The 22,675-nt window shown below is 33.3% G+C and overlaps 2 protein-coding genes across 2 annotated transcripts; one reads left to right on the top strand and one right to left on the bottom strand.

Moving 5' to 3' along the window:
* Positions 1-11,498: 11,498 nt before the first annotated feature.
* Positions 11,499-16,333, top strand: LOC142605674 (uncharacterized). Its single transcript, XM_075777104.1, has 9 exons — positions 11,499-11,652; positions 11,781-11,866; positions 12,354-12,401; positions 12,496-12,584; positions 13,082-13,135; positions 14,543-14,610; positions 14,724-14,773; positions 14,906-15,003; positions 15,845-16,333. The coding sequence occupies exons 1-9, from the start codon at positions 11,594-11,596 to the stop codon at positions 15,947-15,949; spliced, it is 657 nt and encodes a 218-aa protein (XP_075633219.1). The 5' UTR covers positions 11,499-11,593; the 3' UTR covers positions 15,950-16,333.
* Positions 16,334-17,785: 1,452 nt separating this feature from the next.
* Positions 17,786-19,726, bottom strand: LOC142606947 (aquaporin TIP1-2-like). The gene is made up of 3 exons (XM_075778324.1): positions 19,482-19,726; positions 18,964-19,214; positions 17,786-18,357 (listed from the first exon to the last, which is right to left on the bottom strand). The coding sequence occupies exons 1-3, from the start codon at positions 19,612-19,614 to the stop codon at positions 17,983-17,985; spliced, it is 759 nt and encodes a 252-aa protein (XP_075634439.1). The 5' UTR covers positions 19,615-19,726; the 3' UTR covers positions 17,786-17,982.
* Positions 19,727-22,675: the final 2,949 nt, after the last annotated feature.

The raw sequence follows: 22,675 nt of genomic DNA, 5'->3' as shown, positions 1-22,675 counted from the left end.
GAATCATAAAATTGAAAAGAAACAACAACACAATAAACTAGCTGCCCAAAGCAAAAGGAAAAAATAAAAGACATAAGAACAAACAAAATTACTTAAGGCCTCTTTCAGCGCACTAAGCTAGAAACACAATGAGAAGGATTCCATAGACAAATTTAAAAAAAAAAAAACTGAGAATTTACCCCACTTAGCAAGCGTGTGAGCAGCCACATTCCCCTGCCTATTCATCATAGAAAGCTAAATTCTGATATTGCTGCATTCTAAGTTCAGCTTAAGTGTAGGTTCAATTTAAAAGGCAGCAAGAACAAATTGGATGAAACAAATGCCTAAATTTTTTAATGAATCATAAATTTAATTGATGATAATAAAAAAAAACACATCCAAAAAGGACATATTATAATAGACAGCACTTCAAAACAACATTATGGCAGAGCTTGGTTGAAGTCAGAAATGAAATCCAATACTTTATGTAATGGATATTATTGAGCGAGTCAAACCAAGAATTTGCTTTTTCCTTGTCTTTTAAAGAAAGAGAGAGAAAGCAATAGAACATGTCAATATACATATATAATAAAATATCTGAATTGGAGTATACTGGGCAATTCATGTATTATTATTATATTACCCATTTCAAAGCCAATGCCAATGAGGCAAACTAATAGGGAGAAAACACAAGTAAGAAAACTAGCTCAATTTGAATCTTTTGTTAGAAAAGCAAACAACATCAAGCATCTTAAAATGTTTTGAGTACTACACTCTTAACTGTAAAAACTTTCCATTGAATTATTAGATATTAATGAATGAAAATATAATTTCAAGTGTGCAGCTTTGAATTATAACCCCAAGACATTTCATTACGGCTTGAAGGAGCTTATTCAATATAAGATTCAGAAATTCTACAATTTCAAAACGCATAATTATATATACTTGTGTTTAATCATGAACTCCACAAACAACAGCACTATTATTAAGTTTATTAAATCCGCAAACAAGGCCATAATTTTGTGGCTTCAATACAGTCCATAAGAAAATCACTTCAGATATCAATGAAAAGTTATAAATACTGCCTTGTGGCCATTTTGGTTTGTTAGTGCTGGAAAAAAATATTTTCCATATAAGAAGAACAACTGCAAACCACTCTTAAACTGCAAAAGCATATAAGAAGAACAACTTGAAATTTTCCATCAACCCCATCTATCTGATTTTTTTTTTTAAAACTTCACAACCAGTAAATAAATAGCAACAACAACAACAACCTAAAATATTCTTCAAACCCATATACTTTTCAACAAGAAAAAACGAATCCCATCCAATCCAATGGTTTTGATCAACCACATTTGTCTGAAATTTTTTTAAAAACCTCATAACCAGTAAAGAAACAACAGCAACAACAACAAATCACTTAGTCATGTAAGTTCTAATATTTTGAGTTTATTCAGTCATCTAAACTAACATGCAAAAGCCCAAATCAATATAATTATTTTAGAGATGGGTAATGGAGAATGTTTACCTGGAAATTGTGATGTAGAACAACAACGGCAATCGGAGAGAGCAACTGAGCAATAACAGAGAAGAAATTAGTGAATATCGTGAAATTGATGATGAGAGAACCAAGACTGATGAGATATGAGAATGTGTACCTGGAAATCGTGATGTAGAACAACAATGACAATCAGAGAGAGCAGCTGAGCAATAACAGAGAAGGAAGAAGTGAATAGGGAGAATTTGATGAGGAGAGAACCAAGACTGATGATATATATATGGAGAAGGGGTAAGTTGGGATTTCGGTGAAAATTTCCTGAACCGCGTGAAACAATTAGCGATTTCCCAGTCGTCCCAACCGTGCGATGCTGAAAAAGCAGTAGGAAATTTCATTTTCGGAATCGCAAAAATCTGCGGAATTGAAAACGCAATCCCATAGATATCGCCTAGCCAAACGCAATCCCAGAATCACGATTTGCGAAACTACCGTTCTGTGCAATGTAAACGCCTAAACAAACAGGCTCTATGTATTTGTGTAGGGTTTCTTTTCTCACAACCCTAGACATATATAAGGTTTATTTTAAAAGCCGTCACATATGAGAATACAAGGAGAACAAATAAAAAAGTGATTAAGTGCCTTATTCTCTCTGAAAGAAACTATTGCGTCTTTGTGCCTTAGGGTTTTGTAACCAAGTGCTTCTTGATCTTCATTGTTGATGAAGTGAAGAACTTTCCAACCAACATTCTTCTTCCTCAAGTCGGTGAGTGAGTCACATACTAGGATCGTGCAAAGGAGTTAGTCACGTACTGGGATCCATGCATCAAAAGGGTGGCATTCATAAATTGAAGAGTTCAAAGATTTTGAAGCGGTAGAAGGTTTCTAGTGTAAGTTTATTTACGAGAATTGTAGAGTTTAGGGACAAAGATTTTGTACTAGATCTGAAACTTCTCTTTATTATAGTAGATTGCTTTTAGGGAAGGTTCTCCTTAGGTTTTTTACTATGAAACTAGTTTGTTTTATTGGTTTTCCTGGGTCTCATATCTTGTTTTATTTACTTTTTCGTTGTGCATGATATTGATGTTTGTTTTTTTTAACAAGGTTTATTCATAATAAATATAATTAATAACTTGGGTTTAAAATTTGTTAATTCTATCAACCGGGGTCTAAATTTCCTAACAGTCATAACTCCTTGGTTTTTACTGGGACAATGATACCACACCAAACTCTAAGGAAAAACTCCCTTTCTCATGCGACGGAATTGTACTTCCTCATTACATTATCTGCGTTACCTTCAACTACAAACACAAACATGATGATTAGATGGTGTCCAACCCGATTCCTACATATCACCATTAACACCAACGGAAGTTCCAAGGGAAACCCAGGCTTATCTGGTGCGGGTGGATTCACACGGTCAAATACAGGTGCATGGCTATGGGGATTTTCCTTAAATTTGGGACTTGCTAATTACACCATGGCAGAACTCTGGGGAGTTAGAGAAGCACTGTGTCAAGCATGGAACAAGGGTCACCGACGGGTTCTTCTTCAGACTGATTCCCTCCTTGCTACTAAATGATTGAATGCTAGTGTTGATTATCCTGTTAAGTTTTCTAACTTAGAGCATTCACATTGGTGGTGCTAAATAGCTATATTGCTATTTTTAGCACCACCAAATATCAAAATGTGCCCTACAATGGTAGAGCTAAAGCTATATTTTTTTGCTCCGCAGTTACAGTACACAACTACTTATGGCTATGCACTGTAGTTGAAAGGTAAAATAAAAAAAAAAAAAACTCTTTATTTGTGCGTTCACATTGCTTTTGCTAGTTTTACTCATTTTTATTCTTTCTTTTATTCTTATTTCTCTTCTTCTTCGTTCACATTGCTGTTGTTTGTGCGTTCACACTTCTTTTACTCTTTTTTTTTTTTTTTATTTGTGCGTTCACACTGCTATATATTGTTTATGCGTTCACACCGCTGTAGACACTCGATTTTGCACCCATGATTTAACCAAGGAAGATGATTGGAATGACTTTCAATGTACCCCAAAAATCATCATTGCATTACATGCATTAATTTGTTCCTTGCATATCATAAAAATGATCTTGAGGTTCTAACGGTCGCGACGGTATGTCCAGTTTCTAAATCGGACCGTTGGATCAAAAGATATCACATGATCAAGTTTGCATGGTCATCATGCATTGTGTCTAGGTAGAGTCGACCATGCATGATTAATTTAAATTAATTCTAATTGGTTAAACAATTAAAATTAGTTAGATTATTTTTTGATTGGTTGAAAATTAGTGTTTAAAATAGGATTGCTTGCATAGGAATAAATGAGATAATTGGATAACAATAAAATTGTGGATAATTTGAACTTTATCAAGATTTATTTTAGAGTATTTACCTACAAGATAATTGTTGTTGAAAACCTATATTATCTTGAAAAGAGATAAAAATCTTAGAATACGGATTGAAAACACGTCTAAGTACAAGGCCCGGCTCAAGAAAACCTAAAAAAGGAGTCCAAAAGGCACCCAATCTCGAAAGCATGATTGGCATTCAAGAGTGCCATTTGGCACTTTTGGAGTGTCGATCAAGATTTTTGGAGTGTCAAATGGCACTTTCAAAGTGCTGAATGGCACACTTTAGGTTTTTGGTCCGACGGAGTTCGGGTGACGATCAAACACATCCTTTTCGACTTTTTCGTAAAAGGACGCATCTCGATTCGCATTCCAAGCATCGTTGCTTATTTTTTAAGCACTCCAGCCTCTATAAATAGGGACTGGATCTCAAAATTCAGGAGATTGGGGGACACATTTTTTCTGGGGAGAGAGACACGTTTTTACACTCTCAAATTACTCATATTTTTGACTCCCCTTTCTAGTATTCTCTTTCTTAAAGCAAGGGTTTTTAGGTTTCAAAGATAATTGAATAAGTTTCTTTGAACCCTAAAATATCCACTCAAGAAGAACAGTGCTCCATACAAGAGGTTGTTTTTTATTAACTTTTTCTTTTTTATGTTTCTTTTGTTGTGATGATGCATGTTTTGTATTTCTTTCAATTGAATTGTTTCAAATATCCATAACATGAATTGTCAATTTATATTGTTAAAGCATGTTCTTGTTTTTTTTTGTTTTTTTTTATTTTATATTATTATTATTGTGATCTCTTTCTTAGTTTCAAAAATCTGCATGTTATGAATTCTTTTCTCAAAATAAAAACGGATCTGCATCTTCATTAGGTGTAGATCTGATTTTTTCCCAAAATAAAAATGGATCTGCATCTTCATTAGATGCAGATCTGAATTTTTCTCAAACAAAAACAGATATGCATCTTCATTAGATGTAGATCTGAATTTTTCTCAAATAGAAAACGGATCTACATCTTCATTAGATGTAGATTTGAATTTTTCAAAATAAAAACTGATTTGTGTCTTCATTAGATACAAATCTGATTTTTTTTTTTTTTTTTACATAGCAGATTTTGGAAGTAAAAAAAGTATCATGAATGGTTGTGTTTGTTTTATTTAATACATATAGCATGAATTTATTTCATGAATGAAATTCTCTTCTCAAGAAATATTTTTCATATTTTTTGAACATATAAAAACAGATCTAATTTTTTAAACATACAAATCTGATTTCTTTTTATTATCATAAAACAGATCTGATTTTTCTTATAAATCAAAAACCAATTTTTTAGTTCTGAAAAGCAAATCTAATTTTTTCTAAAAAAACCCAGTTCATATTTTTAATCACTAAAACAGATCTAAAATTTTTTACAAAGAAGATGATGCATTTATAAATAAATTCACGTGATTTTGTTTTGTTCATATGTGCAACATGTCATTCATAGCATGCATAAAAGGGGTACATTGATCATAAGAGTCTAGAAGATTAGACTTTGTCTAGGTAGAATGGGTGCCTAAAACCTTCCCATTCCGTGACCTAACCTCCAAACGTAGTTCTTTTGGATAGATAGACTTAGGCTTTATGTTTCTTTTTATTTTTTTGGGTAGATTGTAACTAGGACAAAATGCCATGTATCTTTGGTATTTTGTAACTAAGACTAAAAGCCTTGTAATATTCAATCTATCAAGTTTGTATTTTTATTCAATTAATGACAATGAAACTTTTTGGTCATATAAAGTTGTATTTAATTTTTTTTTTTTTGTATAAAAAAAATAAGTGGCGACTCCACACTACTTACCCAAAAAGAGAGGTGCCTTTAAAAGCACTCCAAAAATCTCTTTTTTTTTTAGAGACACCTGATTTCGAGGTCTCTCACAATTGCTATTGTGTTGTTTATATTATTTTATTGTGTTAAAAACTAAAATAGATCCACTGATGCTGGATATTTTGTAAAGTGAGTAGGTAAAATAGATAAAGTAGCTTTTTGTGGCGCCGAATAACAAAATAATAGCTCCACCAATGTGGATGCTCTTAGTGATGGATTGTAGGTGGCTCCTTAGGTGGGACTAGGAGGCACGCATTTGAACACGTGTGGAGGGAAGCTATCAGCTGTGAAGATATGCTGGCAAAATGGGGAGCATCTCAATCTAAGAGAGAAATCTTATATGATACACGCCCCACCTTTTTGTGGAAATGCCTCTACTAGGATTCTATGGGTTATGTATCATCCTGAAGGAATCGTTGTTGCCAATAATCGTCTAGCTTTTTGGTTTTTGTTGTTGTACTGTTGTAGCTATTGGCTTATCGGGATGTTGTTTGTGGTTGTTTTTTGTTTGTGTCAGTTTGGTTTGTGATGTATATTTTGTTGTGTTATGTTGCGTTTCTATACGGTAGTCTTCTTCTGTTTATCAAAATCTATTTTGTTTATCCAATAAAATCCTCTGTTATGCAAAAAAAAAAAAATGAAGAAAAAGCCAAAAAAAAATGTAAGAAGAAGTGAAAAACGTTGCAAGGACATTTTTGTCCAAATAACTGGTCTAGTTTTCTTCTCAATTTTCTCTCCGTTTTGGAGAGAAAACTTTCTTGTGGGCCCGGGGAGAAAACGCAAGAGCCCCACTATTATTTTTTCTCTTCCCCTCCCAACCAAACACACTCAAAAAAGTTTCATCTCTCTCTCTCTCTCTCTCTCTCTCTCTCTCTCATCCTCCCTAAAATCCACTCTACCAAACACACCCTTAGTTAAGTGTTCACTATGATATGTGATAGGTCAAGAATGTATTGACCTCTTGTGATGAATTAAACAATTAATTATCCAAGTTGATTAATTAATCAGATTATACACTATGCGTGGTAGCACAAACAAATCACCAACTAACATAAAATGTAGCGGAAAATAAAGTTGACACGGTAATTCGTTTACAAATAAAACCTCCAAGACAAAAACTTTACCAGGTGATTTTAAGATCACCACTCTTGAGAATTCACTATTATCACAACAAGCAGTTACAAGTAAAGAAATGACAATACCTTATACCAACCTACAGTTAAACCCTTACCCCAATACCCAATTGGACTTGTTCTATAGTGACAATCTCTCATTTTAATGCATGGCTCCTAGTACGTGATTAACCAATAGATGCGCGAATCCCAGTACGCAACTTAATTACCAACTTGAGAAGGATGTTGGTTGCAAAATTCTTCAGTTTATCACATGATGAAGATCACGAAGCTGCTTGGTCACAAAACCCAACTGCGTACAAACGCAATAGCTTCTTCAAGAGAAATGAGAACTAAGGTAAATTAGGTTTTCGGTCACAATTTGCATGAACAACACTTTGATTCACACTCATGCAACTGTGCAACCTATGACGACCCTTAATATAATCCTTATATATGTTTAGGGTTGCGAGAAAAGAAAGCCCAAACATCTATTCATGGATTGAATGAAAATCAGAACTGAAAATCTGTTTTTCATAAATCTCGATAAATACCCTATCTATCGAGCAGCTGTCGAGCATCGGGCTAGAACAGTTTTTTGAACCTCAATAGATACTAGCTGTCGAGATTTAAAAACCAGCACTTCTTCACTTGTTCCTTGGACAGATTTGCATGGCTTTAACATTTGAACTTGAAACCTTATTTTTTGAAATATTAAACATATCATAGATTTACCCAATTACAAGTAAAGTGCGTTTTGTTAAAGGATTAGCCAATACATGATGACATATGTTCCTAACATGAAACACATATGTCCTAATAATATGAATATGCTACAGCCAACAACAATAGTTTGTAAAATAAGAGAATCGATAAAAATCTGTCACAACAATAATTTATAAAAATGTTGTAAAATAATTTAAGGTTATAGCATTATTCTTTGTGATATCTTAAACCTTGAAGCTGGGTGTAATCTTTGGCAATAACATCAGCAAAATTTACAGCAACAAACCTTTACCACCTTATAAACCTCAGAAAAGCCAGACCTCAAACCAACCAGCTTGCTCTTGCATTAGAGCTTAACATAGCAAAATCCTCATATCCATTTATGAACTGATTGAAAAAAATCCCAAATTCGAGTGGCTAGATGGAAGACAAAAAGTCCTCTCACAAATATCCAGAACAACAATATGCTAATGTGGCTGTTCTATTCCTTCCTACACTATCTATCCTCACTTCAACTTCCTAAAAACACATGTGAAACAGAATAGATTCTATTCTATGTGACATTTGGTGGGGAACTCAAACTAGGAAAAAAGAAAACTCATGTGCCTAAAATCTTGGAGTGCTATTTGTAAACCTTAGCTAGTTTTGGAAGACTTGGCCTAATCAGATTAGTAGATACAAATTATTCTCTTGGGTCTCCCTTTTAAAATCAAAATATCTCAAAGGTGTTCCATTCATGCAAGCATAAAACCCTCCAACTGCTCATGGCTTTGCAAAGGAATCCTTAATTCACAAGAGCTTCTAAAATTAAGTCTTTGTGCAAAGATAGTCAATGGGCGATTCACAGAGATTTGGGATACCCCTTATATCCCTACCTGAAAGTCTCATCGTAACAACTCCAACCCCAATTCCTCCCACCCCAAAATACTCATAGTAATTGACTTCATCAATCCAGAAACTTTCCAATGGAACCGAGGTATCTCCATTTTTTACCCCCAAATTGCTGTGAAAATTTTAAATATCCACCTCTTCCCGACACAACAATTAGACAGGGCAAGAAGGATAGACAATAACAATGGCATTCTCACAGTTAAATCTACTTACCTCTGTTGGAATTATTGCAAAAATAATTTACTCCTCTTGTGATTTTGTGAACAAGATCAATAATAAACAATGTATGCATAAATCTATGTGTGAATGTATAAGAGAAAATAAAGTAAAATTTATAGACCAAAAGAATGCAGAATGGTTGATACAAAACCGATCAAGGCTAGTTAAAACAGATTTCGCCCCTCACACAATTTATTTAGTGATGCTTTAAGTTTTTCAGACTTCTACCTCCCAAGATACAATGATCAACAACACGCAGAAAAAGCGCTACAATCTCCATGCACAACAGACAAAACTATGTCTCTCTTTCTTTGAAGACTCATGAAAATGAATGAAAAAACAAAAAAAAAACTAACTAAAATTAAATGAGAGATGCCTATTTATAGACACACTAACACCAATTTAGAATAGGTGCACTAGTGAATAGACATATTGTTACACACTCACATTAGTTCTGAAAAAGGTGCAATAGTGAATAATTGTTGCAAACTCGCACCAGTTCAGATAAGTGCAATAGCCAATGGACATATAACATATTGGTTTGGAATTAAGCATAGTGTGCACAAACAAACATTAAAATAAGCTCAACCCACTTGGGTTGACACTTAGAGAATCAATTTTTCATTCACACCTTAATGATTTTGGGAAAGTGTCCACCACGATAATAAACCAATTTCCCAACAACCTCATAGGACCAATCACTGAGATTTAGCTCCTCTGGTCCTAAAACAATGAAGGATTGAAACACACTCTAGAAGGAAAAAAAATCAATACTTTCCAAAAAAAAATCAATAAAGCCACTTTGGCAACTCGAATACAATCCATAGACCAATCTTGCTTGCTCTACCATACACGAGGAAACAAGTTTTCATCTTTTCACCCAATGTTTTCTGGTTCAAAGTGTTGCAATCCTCCCCAGGGCCAATCCATATAAATTGGCTTCGACTTACAAACTTGGCATAATAGGCTAGCTTCATCCTCAACCCTGGTAAAAATCTAAATCTCTACCTTTAGGAGATCCACTCTTTACTCTGCTTTCTGCCGTTATATGCTACCAAATTTGGCTCCATAGGAACTAGTTGCACAAGAGTCACTCTTCCATGCCACCACTACATCCCCTTCCCTCCCTCCAATGCTTACTCTTGAGATAAATAGAATTTTCTTATTTCACCAACATGCATGCATGGGAAGCCTCAAATCTTCACTACATTCTCCCCCTCACCTCCAATTTGAACCTATATCCTCCACATTGTTGCCACATTATCAACTTCGATGTTGCTGTGAGGGCTAACAATGTCTACCTTGATGATTTCAGTCAATATCATTTGGGTAAGATCACATATGCTTGAAGTGATGTTGATGTTCATGGTGACCGTTTTTGGGCTGAAGCTAAAGTAGGACTTTTTGCCATATTAGTGTTTTTTCCTATGGGTTTAGACATGTTATTATTAGTGTTTTTTCCTATGGGTTTAGATATGTTATTTTTGAAGGAGACTCCCTTAATGTTGTACACCCCATCTTAAATTGTAATGTAGTGGGTTGAAAAAGAGATATCCAAACTAGCTAGTTTGGAGCTCAACTTTGTCCATAAAAATAAGTTTATCCAATGGAAAATTTATTTATTTAATTCTAGCTAAAATTCAAATTGCACATTCTTAGTTTTGCTAAAATTCATTTTAAGTTCTTTAACTTTATTTTCGTTCAATTGAGTCCTTTAAATTTCATATTAATTCAATTTAATTTTCCATTTAATTTTCGTTTAATTATTATCTTCCATTTAATTTTCGTTAAAAATTTGTTGTTAAGTATACTAATAAAAAAAATACATTCTAAAAAAAACTAATAAAAAATAGTTTTTGAAAAAATTAAAATAAAATTTCTCACATGAAAAAAATCTATAAAATTAATAAAAAAAAATTTAAAACAAAAAACATAATATTTTAAATTTTATTAACAACAAAATTTTAATGGAATTAGACGAAAAGCTTGGATTTAATAAATTTGAAACTTAGATAACTCAATTGAACGAAAGTAAAGTTAGAGGTCTAAAATAAATCTTACTCAAAATTAAAGGGTGCAATTTGCATTTTAGAATGTTATTTATTTATTTATTATTATTATTATCATTTTGTTAAGGCTTTAATTTTAAAATGAAAGCCAGGAAAGATAACATGTTACAACTTACAAGAAGTTGTGACAATTCTATTGGGCTGAAAATAATATAACGTTCAATATCTGATGGGCTTAAACTTTAAACAGGGTTTTGGCCTTTTAAAGTGGGCTATTCTAAGGCTTCGATTGGAAGTTCATAAATGAATAGAATGTAATGATAATAAGGGAACATAAGTGAATGAAATGGACTGGAATGTATCTAAACAAGGAAAATGAATAGAATGGAATGAAATTAAATAACTTTATTTGGATGTTTTAAAATAAAATAATGAAAATGAATGAAATGTACGTCATCTTATTTAAGAGTAACATAAAGAGAAATGAATGAAATGATTTTATGATAATATTACTAGTAGATCCATATTTTAAAATAAATGATTGAATATATAAGGGTACTTTGAGAATTTTAATAAAAAATTTATTAAATCTAATTATATTTCCTCTAATTCCCCTCAATTTCAGAGGAATGAAAATTTGAGATTTTAAGATAATAGAGAGAAATGGATATTCTTTTTTGCCCATTTTATTTTCTCTCACTTAAATTCTCAAACAAGGAAACGGATTTTTCATTACTTCCGTTAAAATTGACAAATAAAAAAAAAAAAAAAAATTCTTTTTAGTCCCTTCAAACGTGGGCTAAGCGTAACTTCGTTGTTCCCACATCACATATGTGATATACCCTTCACACATCTCACATCCGCTAAGTTAACGTCCAATCCGAAGTGAGCGAAGCCAACTAAGGGCCACGTTCGCAATGTCTTCACTGTCCAACCTTTATCTCTGCACTTACAATTCTCTCCACGCCATCGGCTGGTAATTACTATTTCTTTCCAAAAATTGTACTATCTCTGCTGTTTATCTCCCCGACTCCGAGTTCATGCATTATTCATTGTCAATAACACTTATTTCTAATATTTATTTATTATTTTTGTTTATGTCAGGGCAATTGCTCTCTCTAGAATTTTGAGCAGCTTTGTAACCACCAAGTCCGTGAATGGAGCTTACGCTTCTGCTGGAGAACTAATCTGTCAGTTTTTTCTTTAACTTAATCGGACTCTCTATTTTCTTGGCCTCAGCTCAGCTTGGTTTCTTAATTCTTGTTGAATTTGAAGGAAAACTAGGAAAGAAAAAAGAAGAAGAATTTTATCAATCTTATGTTTTTTTAAATTTCAAACTATTTAATTATATTACTTGCCCAAGAAGCTTAGGCTCATAAAAAATAACGAATTAAAATCATTTAGCCATTATTTTTTTTAAGACTTCTCTCACGTATGGGTCCAAACTCCCCTCAGTAAGTAGGGCCCAAGACCAACTCATCAAATTTTCATATATTGAATAGGTGTAGAGTGGTGACAAGTTTCAAAGTTAGGTAATATGCTTTGATACAATGATAAAAAGTATCACTTGTCACAAAAGTTTAAGCTGATAAGAATCAATGAATTCAATTATCTAACTATTATTTTAACATTGTTGATATTATTATTATTATCACTGTTTTTGTTTTTGGAGTGAAGGTTTGCTGCAAACAGCTGCATTCTTGGAAGTTGTACATGGGGCCATTGGTAGGTTTCTAAGGTTTTATGGATATGCCCATCTGATGTGAATATGATTGAACACATAATAATATATGTGATGTGTAATTCTTTGGAATTCGAGGTCTTGTGCCAAGTGGAGTTGTCAATCCTCTAATGCAATGGGGAGGAAGGACTCATTTTCTGTTGGCTGTTGTTCGTCAAATCGATGAGGTTCTCTAAATTGCTTTTGGATTCTCTCAGTTTAAATTTTAGTACTATATGATGGAAAATGTTAAGACTAATACCAATTTTACAATCAGAGGCATACAAGTTAATGTGGCAATAAATGTAACTGGTGTTAGTGTCACATCAACAACATAATAAATAAGTTCTTTAATTACTTTTTTGCTTTATGTTCAAAAGTTGACATATCAATTTGTAAGACCTATGTAGCAAAATTTGCATTAGCTCTAGCGTCACTCCTAAACTATATTAATGTTTAGTTTTTGGATTCAATTCCTATTTGTGATGTACAAGCTTCGAGGTGAAGCTGTTACTAAATAAAAGAGTGGTCGAAGAAAGGAAGGGCAAACAGATGATGTGGAAGTCTCATAGGGCCTATCGTTTGTGCAGTGTGGGGGGTTAAAGATTTTGAGTTCATATATGTTATGCTGTATTTTTGTGATGCTTAAACCGATCACAATCTTTGGTTCTAACCTTTTTTGCAGGTGCAAGAGTTGCCATCAATTTTCATAACTTTTGTTGCTTGGAGTCTAAGTGAGGTAGGTTGGATTTCATATGGTTCTGGGCTGTCCCTGTGCTTTGGTACTTAATTTCTGTAAAACGTTACTTAACCACCCTTCCAACATGATCCTGCAGTATTGCATTGCATTGATTGGAAGATAAGAAATTTGAAAGAACATTCTGGAAAGGTGTTAAGATGAGTTTTTTAAATGAATCCTCTGTTTGGTCAGGGGTTTGGCTGAAACAAATGATAGTAAAATGCTTGGTGAAAAATCATGCCAGAATGTTATTTGCAATTCCAAACTTAATTAGTTAATGATTGCTGACAAATAATATTATTAATACTTGATTTAGCTGATGATGACTAGATTAGTTCAAATTTATCTGTCCTGTATCTTTTTGCAGAGAGCTTCCAAAAAAATTGTTTTTGCAGAGAAACATAAAGTAAAAGTTATTGAATTTCTAGTAATTCTTTTTTTTTTTTTTTTTTGAGAATCAAATTTCTATGAATTTGAAAAGCTATAGTTGATTGCATTAGTGGACCTGTAATCCAAGGTAAGGAGATCATAAGGGTTGTCACAAAGACATTGTTTTACTTGCCTCTTTTAAATGGAACTGTCAAGGGTTGGACTTAGGCTTCAAAAGCTGACAATTTATTTGCTTACCTTATAAACACACTTATTTAAGATATATGCTTGAGTGTATGATCTTCAGTCATTTGAGATATATGCTTGAGTGTAAATTATTTATTCTTGTGAGATAATACAAATTTGTTTAAATTGTCTTGGCTGGTGGTGACCAAACTATGTTTTTATATCTATCTTTAATTTTATTAGAGAATTTGTTATGGGATTGCTTTTGTAGGCCACATAGTTGTTCACAGAAAAGTTAACCATGGCCAAAAAGGGAGAAAAAAAAAATCACAGAATTATTACTATATTGTTTCTGTATAGGGCTGGATTTTCCTAAAAAAGCTTCTGACAATACCTTTGAGAACTACGAGCATCATATTTGTATCCTTTTGTGAAAAAAAAAGTGTAATGGACTACAAATTTTTTTGAATGCTTAAAAAAAAAAAAAAAAAAACTGGACTTGGGTACTGACAGCATAAGCATTTCCATTACAGTTAGTAAAGGAAATTAAAACTAATAATCTTATAGCCATTCACTCATTCTTTAAGAATCTTCTCCCTCTCTCACTCTGGTTAAGTTAATGAGAAGGATAGAATGCAAAAATGGTCACAATCTCTCGTCATTGATTTCTCTCTTGATACCTAGTCACTCTTTTTTAGGGGTGTTCTTTTCTCCTTTTGCATTACAAGTTATTGATGTGTTATCCATCCAATTTGATATATTGTGTCCTACTTTTCTCAGTGTGTTCCTGCTCCTGCTTACCAAATTTCATGGCATATATAACATATGACATAGTGATAATCCTGGATGCAGGTAATTAGGTATTCACATTACGCTTTGAGCTGCATGGGAAGTTGTCCATATTGGATTAATTACCTCAGGTTAATCTCTTTTTTGTTCCCTGAGAATGTATATATACACTCACCACTAGTGATACACTATATAAGCAGAAGCTAAATTTTTTAAATAAAATTATACTTTTGCCTTTCACTAGGTACACTGCATTCATTGTGCTGTATCCTATAGGAATAGCTCCTGGTGAAAGTAAGCAGCTTCCAATAATTAATTTGCTATTTAACAATATTATTTTGATCCACTCCCCATTCCCTGTCTCTTGTTTTACTATCGCCTCTTTTTTCAGTATAATTTGTTTTACTGTTGGTCATTGCTGTGTAGTGTGGCTTATGTACCAAGCACTTCCCTTCATAAAGAAGAAGCATCTCCATGAACATCTATTTGATGGCCTTCCCTTCAGCTATTATAATTCTCTCATGGTATGTTGATATTTAAGAAGATTTTTTGGGGAAACCTTAGATGTTTCTAAGAAAGTTGAGGCGTCTATTATTTCTTTGCACTCTTCCATTTCTTTGAGGTTTGTACTATTGATAGGTTATAAAATTAACATAACTGGAGGCACATCTGATTATGTAGGTTATAACCTTTTGAATTGAAATGAAGATGATAACTTGATAGGTTATTTGACATACCCGCCTGCTCCGGCAGGTACAGGGTCTGAATTTATGCAATAAAATTTAGGTTGGGATTTGGGAAATTCAATCTAAAGTGCAGTTCAATTATGTTTCTTTGAGTTACATTATTGTGTTATACAACTATTATTGGGCTAAGCTACCTTGCTTGTTCCTTTTTGGGTAAATTCAGGACATATTTGGCCTTTATTTTGTCCAGAACGGGGTGGGAAGTTCAAATCTGTGTAATGTTATGTTTACTTTGGACATGGCAGTTTCTTAGGAGAAAAGTCTGGAAGTTTAAAACTATAGTAGGACATCCAATTTTTCACTGCAATTATTACTCTATGGATGCCAGTTATTTACAGGAATATATACCATAATATTCCTGGTCATCCAATGAGGTAGTTTGGTGGACATTTCCTGTTCTCTCTCTAATTTTCTCCTTTTTTGTTTCCCTTTCCTGTGGTGTTCAGTAAACATGGTTCTGGTGTTCACTTTATTAAATGAATCAGATGCAGTATTTAGGCTGTATCACAAATGGAGACTGGTGTTTTTCTTCTTGCCTTAGTATAACAAATTTTTTGCTTCTTTCAATCTTTATCTTTACAAGTTTGTTGTTAACATTTACTTAAATTTTGTGTATCAGGTTCTTCTTCTGTGCTACCCTTTCCTGTGGTTAAAGCTTTACCTGCATATATTCAAGCAACGGCGGTCAAAACTGGGAAAACACCATGAGAAGAAGAAATTGTGAAGTTTGGACCTCTTTCAGATACAGATGCTTGTTGATTGTCACTTACTGGTACTTCTGGAGTTTTGAGTCCTTGGCTATGGGCTTAGTTGATATTCTTCCAGTTATTTTCTTGATACACTTATGCAGTTCCATGATCCATCAATGCGACCAAATTTAGATGCTCACAACCCTTACTTCTACCATGTTGCAATTGTTTACATGATGATATATGGAAGTGAAATTATGTGCAAACTTTCGAAATTTTATGTGTTCAGGAACATATGTATTCTAGAGTCATATGCTGCCATGTTAGACTGTGTTTCATTGCAATGGGAGTGTAGCACAGAAACTTGTTACCGTTATTACTGTTAATGTTACTGTTGCACCTTGCACGAGCTGGAGCCAGAGCAGAACCCTAGTCTTGTAGCTGGATTATTCTAGAATAAAAAAAATTTATGACTACTAAATGTGATCAATGGTCTCTTTACCCTTCTGTAACCACCCCCCCCACCAAAAAAAAAAAAAGCATATTGCTTTGTAAGTAGTCCTCTGTAACTTAAAAAAGATAAAAGTCCATTTGTTGCTTTTTTCCCCAAGCTGGGTTAAACCTCAGTTTAGAGCAATTTCACTCTTCATCATACATGTTACATGGTATATATATATATATATATATATGTTTAGCGTTTTTGAAAGGGGTTGCTATGCAGCTGGTTCATGATTCATTCTTCATCTTATTCTCACTAAAAACTGGTATATATATATATGTCCTGTGATACTTTTTTATGTGTTTTCCTGTCTTGCCTTTCAACAAGATTGCCTCCATCTACAATCTTTTTTCTTTTTCCCATTATAGCCAAACCCTTTTGCACAATTCACATGTTTAGAGTTTGCAACTTCGTCTCTTCTTTTTGCTGCAGGTAACAATCCTTTTTGTGATACTTCAATCAGTCTCAGAAAAATATGATGTCTGCACTTTTCTAGTCATATGATATGTATTGTATTTACAATCCTTACTCTAATCACCATGCCGTGTATCGTATGTCTAATTCACTTCCTATGAAAGTGACAAAGTTCCTTTCCCTATCATAGTTCATATTATATATTGCAATTCTAAAGGCGTATTTAGTGTCTTATCATTTAAAATTTTAAATGATATAATAGTTTATATAGATAGATATAAAAAATAAAAATTGAATTGTAAAATTGATTATCTTTATTCCACTTGAAATGAAGGGGAAGTGTCTCAGTCTCAGTCTCAGATTTCCTCAGCATGTTTCTTTTGTAGTATCGTTGAACTTGATACAGGACATCTGGCATTGAGTCTAGGTTGCTCGTGGCTAGAAGAAGCCTAACCAATGGGCTGGACTGTTGTGAGGTAGTTAGTGCCAGCCAAAATATTTACATGTAGGATATTATAAAACTTATTCTTATTTATATCTTTTGTGGGGGCAGAATTGTACCTTAGGATCTAGGAATATGCTACTAACATATGGTGTTTTCTATTAGTGATCCAGGCCATGAAACCCACCACCCAGTCTAGTGTAGAAGCTATTCAACTCATGGATGCTTTCTTAATTGTAGCAATAATATTTTACAAACTAGCTGACTCTCTTTTTAATTTTTAATTTTTTTTTTTATTTTTTTGTTGCTGAAACTCTCTTTTTAATATTTGTTTTTAGGTTTATGTTCTACTCCGATTAAATATAGGACCAAGTTTGATTTGCACATATAAAGCAAATGTCCCAATGCCACGTCTTTTATTTTTTATTTTTCTAGTTTATCTATACTCATGGTTGGTACCCATTTACATCTAAAACAATTTTAAAAATTTAGGGCAAAAAAGGAGAAAGAAAAGAATGGGAAAGATTCTAAGCACAATTGAACATTACTTTTCAAAACGATTGCTGCAATACAAGACATAGTTCACAAGAATCAACAATTGGAAACAGGAAGATACAAACAACCCCAATACTGAAACCAAAAGAAAACCACCAAACTTTCAACCCATTCCCATAACTTCAACAAAAGAGTGAGAGAGAAAGAGATCTTGTTTTTCAGAAATCTGTAGCTGGGAGAGGTTCGTGGGTGTTTGGGCTGATGAAGATGAGCTCGTAAATGAGGGCGGCGATGCCGGAGCCAATGAGTGGACCAACCCAGTAGACCCAGTGGTTGTCCCATGACCAACTGACCACAGCAGGGCCAAAGGAGACTGCTGGGTTCATGGATGCACCATCAAAGGCACCACCAACTAGGATGTTGGCACCCACAATGAAACCAATTGCAATGGGTGCAATAATTCCAATGTTTCCTTTCTTTGGGTCCACGGCTGTGGCATACACGGTGTACACCAATCCAAAGGTCATCACGATCTCAAACACTACGGCATTCCACACAGTCACATCAGACGATAGAGAGAATGCGGATGTTGTCTACAAACATATTAAGAAGATAAAATTAACAATCAATACAAATATATATACGTATGTGTGTGTGTGTATTTATATTGAATCATTGATGGTTGAAGAGATTACCAAAACAAACAGCATAAAGTTTTTAAAGATAAAAAATAAAAATAAAAAGCCCTTAATTGGGCTACAAACACTTAACACCTAGACTGCTAGACAAGCTGAGATTACCTAAAGTCCTATAGCTTCTGAGTCCTATAACTTTTCAAAAATCAGAAGAGAAATAACCCAGATGTTCCTTTGATATATGTAATATTTCACTCACAGTCTGTGGAACCAATGCAATGAGAAAGATGCTAATGTATATGTATAATATGCACTAACATATACATGACCACCAGTCTTGCACTTCACCAGGGTCAAAATTATGTAAAAGTCTACAACCAAGGGGAAAAAAAAAAAGTGTTGCTTGTAATTTTGTATAATATGGTACATTAAAATTACATCGAGTTATATATATTCTAAAATGTATTGAGTGAAAGTCGATAAATTATATTATTAGTTGTCATATATAGTTTTTTTTTTTTCTTATATATGATGGTTTAAATTTAAATCCGTGAATGGTCTTACCAATCCACCAGTTGAAAACTTAAGGAGCAAGCAAGCAACGACGGAGCCAAGGAGCTGGGCGATCCAGTACAAAATACCCCTAATGAGTGTGATGTGGCCGCCAAGGAAGGCACCAAATGTAACAGCAGGGTTCACATGACCACCGGAAATGTTTGCACCAATTGAAACTGCCACGAACAGTGCAAAGGCATGAGCTAGGGCTGCAGCTACAAGTCCAGCCGGTGTTGATGACCCATCATCAGTGAGCTTGTCTGCAAAAAAAAACCATTCACTAATTAGTTTCTCATTTTACTTAATGAGCAAGAAAGAAAATGAAAAATATATTATAATTCTAAAAGTGCATTTACCGTCACGTTGTAAATAAATGTAACATAACGTACACCTTTAAACATAAGAAATGAAATCTTAATTGTGAAATGGACTCGATCTTAATCCTCGAGTGACATAGTCCTAGTTAATTGTGTTACTTCTAAAGATTGTGACATAAATAAAATGAAAGAAAAGGTTTAGAGTCTTACTGAAAGCCATGCCAGAGCCTTCACCAGCAAAAACAAAAATGAGAACTGAGATGAACTCAGCAAGAGCTGCTTTTAGAGTATCAGCTTGGCCAAACTCGGCAGGGCTACCAATAGCAATTTGAGAAATCGGCATTTTTCCAGTAATTCAATTTAGCTTTCGAGAGCTCTAGAGCTTGTTACAAAAGCCAAATTGTAATTACTAGCTTTTTTTTTTGTGTCTTTTCTTGCTTCTTGCTTTTTAGCTTATATTGTGAGCAGTTTATATATAGGGTCTCTAAGAATATCAACGGCCTTATTGGAACCGGAATAGCCAGTTTCTATCCGGTAACAGCTTGTTTTCAACGAGGAAAAAAAAGGACTAGGACGGGGCCTCCATTTTGTTCCTATCATGCCACGTGGACGGCTGATGTGACTTGTTGGGGGGTGATCACGGAGTGAGGAAATTCTAACCGACCAAATGGGTTGTGAGATGGTGGGTCCATCAATGATTGTTGTGGTATTATTTTGCAGTTTTGCTTGACCGACCATTGGATTGTTTATGCGGCCGTGATGTGGACCTCCTTAGCTGGTTATGCTGGCTAGCTTCACTATCATGCACTTATAAATTATAATCTTTCTTAAAAAAAATTTAGTTACCTAAATCAACTTTATATATGTGTATTTTTTTTATAAAGACAATGGGATTTTAATCTATGACTTTGCTATATTTTAATTGTTTTATTATTAAATTTAATATATAATTAGATTTTAGTGTATGTGAATTTTAAATCTCTTATTTAATAACCCAAAAAAAAAAAATTTACTTGTTTATTTAAGTATTTAACTGAAACCTACCAATCAAATTTATATTTTGTTTAGTGGAAATGATGTGCCAGGGATGATATCATGGCTCCAAGGTCCTATGTAATGTTGGTGTTATAACTTATATATAGTGTTTGTGGGTCCAAACCGTCCAAGTAGTAATTAAAAATTAAAATTCATTCGTTTGAAAACTTGTGGAGCTGAGGTAGGTAGGTAGGTCATAAATTCATGGTGGTTCTGGTTCATGTGATTGTAGTTACATGCAATGTTGTTGTTTATGTTTTTTGTTTTTAAGAAATACTGATAAAAAAAAAATGTTTGGCTATGATATTGGGAACTAAATTTAAGCTACTTAAAACTTAAAAGGTTCATGGAAGTTCAAGTTAAAGATTTTGTGCATTTGATTTAACTTTTTACACTGAAAATTTATGTGCATATTTGTTGGAATTTTTTAAAGAAGAAATACAAGCATTCATTGAAAAAAAAAACAATAAACTTATATAGTCATATATATATATATATATATATATATATATAATTTAAAAGAAAAATAAAATCATTCATTATCCTTAAATAAAAAAAATAAAAAAAAATCAGGTGATCTACATGGGAAGGGTTTTTTTTTTTAGTTTACAAAATGTGCCGCAATAATAATCTCATGATCGGATCAACTATTGGTGCAAGATAATCCCATTCCAAAAAAAAAAAAAATTTGCAAATAGAGGAATTATTGGTATAAATTATAATTAAGCTAGCTGTTAAGGAGCTTGAGCTCATAATTAAAAATAGGCCGAAGTGTCAAAAGCTTCTTGTGGTTTCGATTCTTCTTTATTATTCTTTTGTAGTTTTTATATATGCCAAATGGAATCTGGGATTAAATTCTGTTAGCACTTATGAATGGAAAAATCACATGATCACATTAAGAAGACTCACCAATTTATTAGGTCATTAGTCATGTGATTGTCACATGATTTTTCTGTCAATAAGAGTAAACAAAAGTTAATCTCAAAGATCAATTTGACGGATATAAAAACCTTAAGGAGTTATATGGAATAATTTAAAATTTTAAACCTCTAGAATTGTTTTTGCAACGAGAAATGCTAAGACCACACCATTTCACACAACTTTATTGGCCACAACTCACCACGTGGCTAGTTATGAGTGGTGGAAGTATGGTCCCACATGGACCCACCACCACATATCTACCATTCACAACTTGCTACGTGGTGAGTTGTAATCAAAATTGTGTGATCCTAACATTGCTCTTTTGCAACTGGCCCAAATCATAGGGAGTATTTTTGCATCTAGGCTTAAGGAATAACTTGATTTGAAACTTTGAAATAAATCTCTTTTGAAGAAAAATATTAGGCAGTCTTAAAAGAGTTAAAATACTGGTATATGGTACTATTTCATATTATATAAATGAATTTAGTTAGTGAGATCTACAAATGAAAGAGTATTACTTCATTATATTTAATAATTACTCCTTGTAACATTTTTTTAAGGTGAAATGGCTTCAAGCTCGCTTGCATTATTATCATTTTTTTTGGTTGAGAAAAACATTATTATCAGTCTTTTTTTTTAATAAAATTATTATCAGTCTTTTTTTTTTTTTTTTGGCTGAGAAATTATTATCAGTCTTTGATATACATGCTTTGACAAATTGTCTCATCCTTATCTAGCCATCCCCTCCCAAAAAGGAAAAAAAAGAGTTGAAACTCTTTTACGTCATATTAGAGTCTGTAACTTAAAAAGAGAAAAGAAAGGGAGTGTCAAAATCATCTGATCATTATAAGCTTGTTTTATTTATATCATATTATCATGTACTAAAAAAAAGGATATAATTCCTCCTGCAACGTATATCATGTTCGAGAACTCGTGGTAGATGAAATTTAAGACATACTTGGATTACTATTTTTAGATATCTTTGTTTCATTTTGAATTGAAGTGCTTACAAAAGTTCCAACACAGAGATAAATCCACACGACATTTGTTTGTTGGGATTTAAAAATAGAATTACATCATAGATTTGAATTAATTCACATTCAACTTTTGTCAGTACTGAATGGATCATAGAGTGATGATAATTGAGACCCACCGTTCAATTGAATGGGTTCATCTATTGAAAGAGTAATTGAATGTTAGCTCAACCAAATGAGCTTAAAATTTCCTATATTCAATCCATTTACTCTCTCTCTCTCTCTCTCTCTCTCTCTCTCTCTCTCTCTCTCTCTCTCTCTCTCTCTCTCTCTCTCTATATATATATATATATATATATATATATATATATATATATATCACCTCGCATCCTTGGTTCGATGGTCACTTCACAAATATAAGTGCCTGTAGAGTGTGGGGGGCGGGCTAGAGGTTCAAGTCTCTAAGAGGGAGCT

Source organism: Castanea sativa, chromosome 8, assembly GCF_040712315.1.
Source record: "Castanea sativa cultivar Marrone di Chiusa Pesio chromosome 8, ASM4071231v1".
Taxonomy (NCBI): Eukaryota; Viridiplantae; Streptophyta; class Magnoliopsida; order Fagales; family Fagaceae; genus Castanea; species Castanea sativa.
Note: the sequence above shows the minus strand (reverse complement) of the source record. Positions and strands in the feature narration are given on the sequence as shown.